Source organism: Triticum aestivum, chromosome 2B (assembly GCF_018294505.1).
Source record: "Triticum aestivum cultivar Chinese Spring chromosome 2B, IWGSC CS RefSeq v2.1, whole genome shotgun sequence".
Taxonomy (NCBI): domain Eukaryota; kingdom Viridiplantae; phylum Streptophyta; class Magnoliopsida; order Poales; family Poaceae; genus Triticum; species Triticum aestivum.
The window spans coordinates 218,752,113-218,762,794 of NC_057798.1; the positions used below are offsets into that span (position 1 = coordinate 218,752,113).

At 54.6% G+C, this 10,682-nt stretch overlaps 1 protein-coding gene and 1 pseudogene across 1 annotated transcript; both read right to left on the minus strand.

Annotated features, from left to right (window-relative positions):
• Positions 1–713: 713 nt before the first annotated feature.
• LOC123044445 (coniferyl alcohol acyltransferase) lies at positions 714–2,485 on the minus strand. The gene has a single exon (XM_044467182.1). The coding sequence runs from the start codon at positions 2,312–2,314 to the stop codon at positions 902–904; it is 1,413 nt and encodes a 470-aa protein (XP_044323117.1). The 5' UTR covers positions 2,315–2,485; the 3' UTR covers positions 714–901.
• A 4,816-nt stretch (positions 2,486–7,301) lies between these two features.
• On the minus strand, positions 7,302–8,937 carry LOC123044446 (coniferyl alcohol acyltransferase-like; annotated as a pseudogene).
• Positions 8,938–10,682: the final 1,745 nt, after the last annotated feature.

The window sequence follows — 10,682 nt, forward strand, 5'->3', positions numbered from 1 at the left end:
AAGCGCACACCATGCGTAGTCACCGACTCGTCGGCGTACTGCTCTAGCCCGGCGTCCCACACCAGCGATGCTCGGAGGACTAGCAGCAGGTAGACAGGCGTGACACCTTCGTGTCGGATAGGAGGAAGAGCACGTCGACGAGCCATGCCACACACAAGAGGCGTTGTTCAAGGCTTGTTCCGCCTAGACGTGTTTTAGCAGAGGTGGTCAGCAGTGGAGGCATATGACATAGAAGTTGCCACTTAACGCAGGCAGCGGCGGAGCTGTACTACAACTAAAAGGCGTTCTTCTCTGCAGCACGGTCCTAGGCAAACGCCCGCCACCGCGGCGTTGGCTGCGAGGTCAACTTGGAGTCGTCGCGTCCCGAGGTGACCCATTTCGTCCCACGATGCACACAGATACAGAAAAACGGGCCTATGAAAGGAGATTTCATAGACGGCGTGCGCGGCGGGCACGAGCGGTGCACTACATGGTGGGCAGGACGCTAGCGTAACGACGAGCAATAGCACGCTTGCGATGGTTATCAGCTACGGCAGGCAGTCTATCAACTAGTGATCTAAATGCTTTTATATAAGTTTACGGATGGAGTACTTCCTTATTTACTTCCCCCGCTGACATGTGGGTCTCAACCTCATCTCGGCCAATTGTGTTTGGATATGCTCTAAGTTTAAATACAACCGGGATTGAAGAGCGCAAGGTACAAATTTCAGGGATTTAGATGTGGACGTTCGTTTCCGACGATATCTATAAGCTGAAATGTAGAGGTTTAAATCAGACTTTGCTCGTCTCGTTACAATACGCCACAAATACGACATAGAGCGAACGCGACAAAGCTTATACAAACATCGTGGAGACCAATGGCGTACTGCGCATCACCGAAATGAGCACAGGACGCAGGTGCTCATAGCCGGCTACACGGGTTTTCTGCCTTGAGGCCGAGGTACTCGGCGGTGACCGGCCTCAGGATGCGCTGCTCGTCAGAGTCGAGCGCGGCGGCGAGCCTCGGCCACACCACCATGCTGACGACCCACGAGCCGTCGCCTCCGGGGCGCGGGACGATCTTCACGAAGCCGGCGCACAGCCTCCCGGTCCCGGCGAGCATCATCGGCATCGCCAGGGCGGCGTGCCCGAATCCGAAGTCCGTCCGAAGACGGAACGACGCGAATGACGTCACGGCTAACGCCGGGCTGCCCAGCCCGACGGTCGCCGTCTCCACGAACCTGCCGCCCTTGTGCTCCTCCACCCAGTCTACCAGCTCCTGGAAATGCTCCTCGGTGGCCCTCGCGGCGATCGCCTCCCGCACCATCGACGCGACATCCGGGAGCGGCCGCCGCTGGACCTCCTCCACGGTTGCTTCCGCGAGCGCGAACGTCCCGACGTTGCCGACGTAGTTGCGCATCGCGGCCTCCTTTCCCGGCACGCTCAGCCTCCGCCGCCCGTCCACCCACCAGCCCATGCGGCAGGTCTCGTCGGAGCCGGACGCGGCCACGACGGCGGCCAAGGCCTTCCACAGGTACGCCGACACCGCCTCGAGGCGGGTCGCGCGTCGCTCGCCGACAGCCTCCCTGCTCGCCCGCGCGCGCAGCATGGCGATGTCACGCTCCTCGATGTAGTACAGGCGCGTGACGCAGTAGCTCCCGGCCGTGAGGGAGTTAACCAGATGTTTGTCTTCGAACGGCGTGAACGCCTCGCTGAGCGAGGGGCTGTAGGACGGCGCGGCGCGGGGGCGCGGCAACACGGCGCGGTCGAAGTTGGGTGCCCCGCTGCTGCGGGTGGTGTCGATCGTCCCGGACCGCGCGAGCTCGGACCACATGCTGGCGAGCATGCACAGCCCGTACCCGTCCATGACCACGTGGTTGGAGCACCACGCAACGGTGAACCCGCCGCAGGCGAAGGACACGAGCTGCACCGAAAGCACGACGTCGGCGCCGTACTGGACGAGCGCGCCGATCCTCGCCAGCGACGCGCCTAGCGCGCCGTAGTCCAGGCTCGCCAGTCCCACGCCGACCTCACCGACGACAAGCTCCGCGCCCTGGTTGTCGCAGTCCACCTCCGGAACCCCGGAGCGCGGGCTGGACATGAGGCGACCGGCGAGGGGGGAGAAGTGCTCGAGCAGGGACGGTAGCCTGGCATTGAAGATGGCGACGACATCGCGGAAGCAGCCGGTGGAGGGCTCGCGGTAGGCGCAGAAGAGCAAGGACGGTATGGGCCGAGGGAGCAGGTCGAGGTTGGACACGGCGAGGATGCGCGGCGTGACGGCGCCGGCCGCCTTGACGAGGCTCCGACTGACGACCCTAACACGCGAGTCTGACATTTCCTTTCCTCGCTAAACTAGAATACCACGGTAAAATGCTGAGATTGAGCTTTGGCTCTAAAAAGCGAGTCTCTCTTTTGTTCTGAAGATTCAAAGTGGGCGGAGTCCTTTGTGCTATTAGCCAGTACGCTAGCACATGCGCCTCCGACTGATTCGCTGTCATCAGCTCGTTCGCTCGCTGATGGCAATTCCTGGTGGCAGACAGATAAGGGTTTATGGGCCCGTAAACCACTCGCATCTTCAGAAGTGTGGGCGATCTGGAGTGGAGCATGGGTTGGCTGCGGAGGTGTACGAGCAGTCAGATTCAACTCCGGCGTGGTGACGACCGGACCTGTCATCACGTTGATCTGCGACACCGGGGCCTCTGCGGACACGTACTTGCTGATGTGACTTTAGTGGAACGCCAGTTCAAGCCCGGGGTGAGAACCCTTGTTCTGAGCTCGATTGGTCGAGCATGGAAGCGATGAGTTTTTGCCGTGTCCTTATTGAAACTGTCAGAGCAACTCCAATGGGGCGACCCAAACGGATGACGCATTTGTCCGTCTTTTGTCCGTTTGGATCGGCCGCCCGCCCGCCGTCCGTCCAGTTTTGCATTTGGATCGGCAATGCGTCCAACGCGCCGACCCATTTCACGTCCGCATTCAACTTTTAAATAAAAAAGGCCCGCGGCCGATCATGCCAGCGTTCATGTCTCATGCCAGCGTCGGCATACAATGCCGGCCTCAGAAAGCACCACAGTTCATGCTGGCGCACTCGCTAGCCGGCCGACACACATGCCAGCACACAAAAAATGGTGGGACTTGAGTTCGACCACGCCATCGCGGCTCCCGTGGTCATGTCGGCACACCTGCCGGCATATAAAAAAGATGGCCCCTCGACGCCATAGATCACTCGTCGTTGAACTTGAGCATGTCGGCCTGCATCTTCTCGAACCACGGCCTCTTCCTTGGCGACAAGGCGTTGAGATCCACCTTCATGATCTCCACCCCGGTCATCATGCTTGCAAGAGCCACTTCGTTCGCCTTTGTCTTGGCGTTGGCGGCCTCGATCTCTAGCATCTTGGCTTGCTTCTCCGCCTCGAGCTTGAACATCTTGGCTTGCTTCTCGGCGTCAAGATTAAGCCTTCTCCTTTAGACCTCCATGAAAGCATCCATTTGCTCCTCCTTGAAACGCCGGCGCTCCTCCTCTCTTGAGTCCTTCTTATTCATCATGCCGTCCATGCTTGCGATCAAGGCGTTGGTGGCCGCATCTCGCTTGTCCTCCTTCTTGGAGTTGGTCTTCCCCCGCGGCCGTGCCGACTCGCCCTCCCCAACATCCTCCACGGCGCCCTTCCTCCCACGTGCCTTGAGCGCGGCATATTGTGCCTTGAACTTCTCTTCGTTCTTGATGACCCGATAGCAATGGGAGAGGTTGAAGCACTTACCATTATGTTGAACCTTGAATGCCTCCAAAGCTTGAAATGCCTACAAAATGTTTCCATGCAAAATGAAGACGTAAAAGGATGATCTTGATGGCACAAAAGAGGGCGGCTTGCTTGCTATCATACCATGTCTTGCACGCCGATGCCGCTCACGAGGGCGGGCCTTGACACTCTCAAGGGTGGCGCAAACTTGTTGCACTCTTGTTGGATCACCCTCCACCGCTTGGAAATGGAGACCCACCCGCACGTGCTCACAAATTGGTAAGGTGGAAACTTCTTACGCTCATGAAACTCGCTGTGCACACGAGTTCAAAAGGTTGAATGCTTTTGCTCAGCGCCCGTCTTTGGGTCTTGTCCAATGTCTCGCCAACACTCGCAAAGAAGCTTGTCCTCGGCAGCTGTGTACGCCTTCGTGCGCTTTCTCTTGCGCTTCGGCTTAGGACCGGCGGTTTGGTTGGCGAGCTCGTCCTCGAACAAAGGCTCCACTTCGATGTCGCACTCGTCCTCTTCCTCTAGCCCATAGTCATCCGGGAACTCGTGGTCGAGGGGGAAGCCGTCCAGGTCGATGCCGACCTAATCACGCATGAAGGCCGCCTGATCAAGATCATAGCCAGCGGCCGGCGTGAACGCCCCGCGGCCGTCCTGGCTTTGCGTCTCCTCGGGATCGTAGCCAGCGCTCGGCGCACCACCCTTGAAGATGAGGTGTTGCATGTAGTCCTCGTCGACGGCGGACAGCATTTCCTCGAACAGGTTACGGGCGTCCGGGAGACCGCCGGTCGGCGCCTGTCGCGCGCGTTTCCTCGTGCCGCCGGACGACGAGCCACCAACCACCGGGGTGGCGTTGAGGTCGATGGGCGCAGGCGTGGAAGGCGCGTCTGGGTTGCAAGCCGATGCGCGGGGTGAGCACTCCCTGGAGAGGCGGGAGGCCTGCGGGTAGACGTGGAAGCCGGGGACCGGGTTGCAAGCCCATGCGCGGGGTGAGTCGGGCATCACCATCCGAGGAAACACCAACGAGCCGGTGCTGGCCGCGGCGACGGCGGCTTGGACGAGGCCGTGCTGGCTAGGGTTTACCCCAAGCATGTAGAGCGCCTCCCTCGTTGCCGCGGCGACGCGGGCGGTGGTGAACTCCTGCTGCACGGCGGCGACAGAGGCGGCCTGCGCAGCGGCCTCGTCCCTCGCGTCCGCGGTGTGCCTCCGGCCCTTCCTCTTGGCTGACTCCCTTGCCCGCTGTTCGGGCGTCAGCGCCTTCTTTGGCTTGGCCGCCGCGGCGGTCTTGCACGGGGCACGAGGCTTGCCTTTCCCGGAGGGGCCGACGGCGCCGGACAAGGCGAGGGAGGCGAGGTCGGCGGCGGCGTCGAGGTCGAGGTCGATGGCGTCCTCCATGGCTGGTTGGGGGGCAGGGGCGCGCGCGGGCGGGAGTGTTTTTGGGAAAAAGGAGGGAAATGGTGGTGGCTGCCACCGACAGACGGGCCCGGGGAGAGGAGTAGGTGCGCACGCGCGTCCGTCTCGTGTCCGCGCCGACGCAAATCGAGCTCAAAATTGGGCTTGGAATGGGTCGCCCGCGGACGAAAAACGGACGCGCGTCCGTTTGGGTCGGCGCGTTGGGCCGCCACTTTTGTCCGCGCCGATCCAAACGGACGCGGGCGAACGAAATGGGTTGCCCCATTGGAGTTGCTCCTATCTCTTTGCCTTCAGTGGTTGCTGATGACTATCTGGATGAAAATTACTGTTCTGCCAGAAGTGGCGATGGCAACCTGAGGATGTTTATCCTTTCCTGAAGGCGTTGTTACGGAATAATTCGATTTAGTTGTAGGTGATATATTCTTTACTTGTAATTGTTTTTTTGTTATTGCACATGCTTTATACTACACATGTTGATGACTTCGATCTCATTGACTTGCATCAACTTCAATAAAAATGATTATGTGCATCAGATTGACGCAGAGGCCAGGGTTTCAACCTCCTGTAAACAAAAATGACAACTCCTTGAAATGATGTGTTCCTTGACAAGATGCCCCTCATTCGACAAAAACGTATAAAATATATGCACACAAATACTATAAAATATATGCACAAATGACAACTAATTGAAAATTTTCAGGTGTTGGGTGAGTTTAAACGTATACACACAAATACTATAAAATATATGCAAAGATTGCACTATTATATGATTATTGTCTGCATACTACAAAAACATGCAATTTCAATGCCACTAATTCATTATTTCAATTTATTATAGTTATTGTTTTATTTTTTAAAACCGTGATATCAATGCCACAAATTCATTCCTTGTTAGGAAACTTTTTTTATGCAAAAATTCCCCTATTATATGTTTATTCTTGTATATTTGAAAAAATGCATTTTTTTTGTATAGTGTGTCCAAATTTTGTCATTGTTTGTTTTAGATTATTTTTTCATTTCCTTTCTTCTTACAAAAGTTCATTATTTTCATTTTGTTTCAGTTTCATTTCATTTTGTTTCTTCTTTAAGGGTAATGCACATGCCACTAATTCATTCTTTCTTAGAAAACTCTATTATTTTAATTTTGTTTCAGTTTTATTTCCTTTTGAGGGTAATAATCTAATTCCTCTAAAAACCCCACTATCATATGCTTATTCTTGCATATTATAAAAAGCCATAATTTTTGTGTAAATCGTGTTCAAACTTTGTTGTTATTTGTTTAGAATTTTTTTCTTTCTTCTTAAAGGGTAATACTAATACCACTAATTCATTCTTCCTTTGTAAACTTCAGTTTTTTTTTTGATTTTTTTGTTATTTATTGGGAAGGTGCTTCAGAATGGAGTCTCTCCTATGTATACTGCCGCTGTAACCACACAATGTCAGAACATTCTTGCGAATCTGCACCTGAAAGTTATAATTTTTTTGCAGCAAACAATACAGAGAAACAAGAGCCCAATTACAGAGTAGTAGATCATACAAAGGACTGGCGTCAATCGATCAATCTCGGTCCAAGAACGACATGGAAGTTAAATTAAGCATAGCATGTCGAAATAATTGTAGAACTAAAACCCTCTTTAGCCCACACATGTTGTTTTCTTTTCAAAACAAAGACACCCTGATGCATGACAAAGTTGTAGTGTTGATCTCAAAATTATGCTTCTATGGTATACAATATACACTACAAACCTAAGAGTGGTAGCTTCAGCTTGCTTCTATAGTATGCTTTCTCAATGATAATCTAGCCATGCTTGATTATATTACTCATTAATCCTGTTGAAAGCTATATTAAAATACTAACTTTTCACTCTTCTGATAATGAAATTAAGGTGAGGAACGACATCTTGCATTGACTAAAAAATACATTATTTTGATTTTTGTAATATTCTATGTATTTTTACCCTGGAAAATGGCGCATGTGGCAACGAGTTTAGTAGGGGCATAACAGACGAGAAGGGCGGGTGCGGCGACGCCCATTCATGTGTCAGACAAATAAGGTTGGACTTGGCATAGACATCAACGAGCATGGTGCTGAGGTGAGAGTTGGAAGTGTGGTTGTACTTGACAATGAGCAGGTATATAGTATTAAATCAGACTTTGCTCGTCTCGTTACAATACGCCACAAATACGACTTTTTTTTTGAAAGAAGCACAAATACGACATATATAGTATACAAACATCGTGGAGACCAATGGCGTACCGCGCATCACCGAAATGAGCACAAGACGCAGGTGCTCATAGCCGGCTACACGGGTTTTCTGCCTTGAGGCCGAGGTACTCGGCGGTGACCGGCCTCAGGATGCGCTGCTCGTCAGAGTCGAGCGCGGCGGCGAGCCTCGGCCACACCACCATGCTCACGACCCACGAACCGTCGCCTCCGGGGCGCGGGACGATCTTCACGAAGCCGGCGCACAGCCTCCCGGTCCCGGCGAGCATCATCGGCATCGCCAGGGCGGCGTGCCCGAAGCCGAAGTCCGTCTGAAGACGGAACGACGCGAATGACGTCACGGCTAACGCCGGGCTGCCCTGGAAATGCTCCTCGGTGGCCCTCGCCGCGATCGCCTCCCGCACCATCGACGCGACCTCCGGGAGCGGCCGCCGCTGGATCTCTTCCACGGTTGCTTCCGCGAGCGCGAACGTCCCGACATTGCCGACGTAGTTGCGCATCGCGGCCTCGTCTCCCGGCACGCTGAGCCTCCGCCGCCCGTCCACCCACCAGCCCATGCGGCAGGTCTCGTCGGAACCGGACACGACCACGACGGCGGCCAGGGCCTTCCACAGGTACGCCGACACCGCCTCGAGGCGGGTCGCGCGTCGCTCGCCGACAGCCTCCCTGCTCGCCCGCGCGCGCAGCATCGCGATATCACGCTCCTCGACGTAGTACAGGCGCGTGACGCAGTAGCTCCCGGCCGTGAGCGAGTTAACCAGATGTTTGCCTTCGAACGGCGTGAACGCCTCGCTGAGCGAGGGGCTGTACGACGGCGCGGCGCGGGGTCGCGGCAGCACGGAGCGGTCGAAGTTGGGTGCCCCGTCGCCGCGGGTGGTGTCAATCCTCCCGGACCGCGCGAGCTCGGACCACATGCTGGCGAGCATGCACAGCCCGTACCCGTCCATGACCACGTGGTTGGAGCACCACGCAACGGTGAACCCGCCGCAGGCAAAAGACACGAGCTGCACCGAAAGCACGACGTCGGCGCCGTAGTGGACGAGCGCGCCGATCCTCGCCAGCGACGCGCCTAGCGCGCCGTAGTCCAGGCTCGCCAGTTCCACGCCGGCTTCACCGACGACAAGCTCCGCGCCCTGGTTGTCGCACTGCAGCTCCGGAACCCCGGAGCGCGGGCTGGACACGAGGCGACCGGCGAGGGGGAAGAAGTGCTCGAGCAGGGACGGTAGCCTGGCCTTGAAGATGGCGACGACATCGCGGAAGCAGACGGTGGAGGGCTCGCGGTAGGCGCAGAAGAGCAAGGACGGTATGGGCCGAGGGAGCAGGTCGAGGTTGGACACGGCGACTCGGCGAGGATGCGCGGCGTGACGGTGGCAGCCGCCTTGACGAGGCTCCGACTGAGGACCCTAACACGCGAGTAGTCTGCCATTTGCTTTCGTCGCTAAACTAGAATACCACGATATCACCTATTCAAGCGAAGCGCCACTGGTAAAATGCTGAGGTTGAGCTTTAGCTACAAAGCGAGTCTCTCTTTTGTTCTGAAGATTGAAAGTGGGCGGGGTCCTTTGTGCTATCAGCTAGTACGTGCTAGCACATGCGCCTCCGACTGATTCGATGCCATCAGCTTTCGTTCGCTGATGGCAATTCCTGGTGGCAGACAGATAAGGGTTTACGGGCCCGTAAACCACTCGCATCTTCTAAAGAAAGTGTGGGCGATCTGGAGCATGAGTTGGCTGCGGAGACAAGGAGTCAGATTCAGCTCCGGCGTGGTGACGACCGGACCAGCCATCACGTTGATCTGCGACACCGGCGCGTCTGCGGACAGACAGTTTGCTAGCACGTACTGGCTGATGTGACTTTAGTGGAACGCCACCTCGTGAAGTTATTTATTCAAAACCACCGTACTTGGGTTAGGGTAACAACTTAATACCATTTTTACAGGGCACAAAAAACCACCAATTTTCTACCTAATGACTAACGGGGAGCATCGATTGTCTGATAAGCACGCGAAAGCAGTGAACCTGACAAGTTGGGCCCACCTGTCAGGCTAACATGGCATGCTTGTGTGGACAATATGCTGAGTTGGACAAGGGATCCACCTGTAAGTGACTCATATGTTTGTCTCTTATAAAATTCTTTTTCTTGTGGGCATTTCAACAAACAAATAATGGGCGCTTAACAACGCACTGCACGCCGCCGGCGCGGCTCGCCGCCCTTGCTGGTCGACGGTCATCCGAGCAGGGGCGGGCCCAAGATTTTAAGAGCGTGTATTCAAAATTTGGAAGGTATGATTTTTTAAAACCTCAGGTTTCAGAGTGCTAATCTTTTAAAGTAATGTTTGTTGTTACGAATTCATAATTGAAACAGATTCTCGAATTGCGAATTCGCATCGCAAATTGCAAACAATATTAATGTATTAGACTACTTAATAACTTCTAAAATCTCAGTTTCTTTTGTGTAAACAACACATAAATTCACTGCTAAGTGCAAACAAATCTGAAATTTCAATATGCTGAAACAGAAAGCCAATTAGACAATAACTTACTGTTTGTATGTGTGGGGATGTGGACGCTGCCTCGCAAGCAGAATGCGGCCGAGGCCATTTATCCTGATCCGGAGTGCCGAGGTAGGAAAATTTGGACTTCAAACGCCCATGCCGGATGCGAGATGTCTGCACCGCGCCGCCGCCCGCTGGCCCGCGGCCACGACCACACCTGCCCATGCCATTGTGCGCCTGTGCCATGGCTGGATGCGCCGCTGCGCGTGGTCGCATAGGAGGATGAGGTGCGATCAGAATTGGGGATTTCGGGAGGCGGCGCGACAGTTCGTTTGACCAATCGAGTTCAGCGAAATAACGCAGGCTGCAGTTATTTTTGAATGTGCTGCGAGCGTGGAAGGAGTTACTGCCGTGTGCTACTGGGCCATGTGGGGTGGGAAGGGAGGGAACCAGCCAGCGCACCCAGCGCAACCAGTTTACTTCTTTTTTCATACTTGTATGTAATATACACTATATATATATATATATATATATGAAATCTTTTGACAAAAATAATGGGTATTCAACTGAATATCCATGAATTGAAGTGGGCCCGTCCCTGTATCCGAGACCTGGCCACCGCTGTCAAGCTGCTAGAGCTCCCTGAAGGAGTCCTGGATTAGGGGGTCCTCGGACAGCCGGACTATGTACTTGTGCCCAGACTGTTGGACTATGAAGATAGTGATTGAAGACTTCGTCTCGTGTCCGGGTGAGACTCTCCTTTACGTGGAAGGCAAGCTTGTCGATTCGAATATGTAGATTTTCTTCTCTGTAACCGACTCTGTGTAAC

Coding starts and splice junctions, on each gene's coding strand:
- LOC123044445 (XM_044467182.1), bottom strand. CDS start 2,314: ATGTCAGACTCGCGTGTTAGGGTCGTCAGTCGGAGCCTCGTCAAGGCG.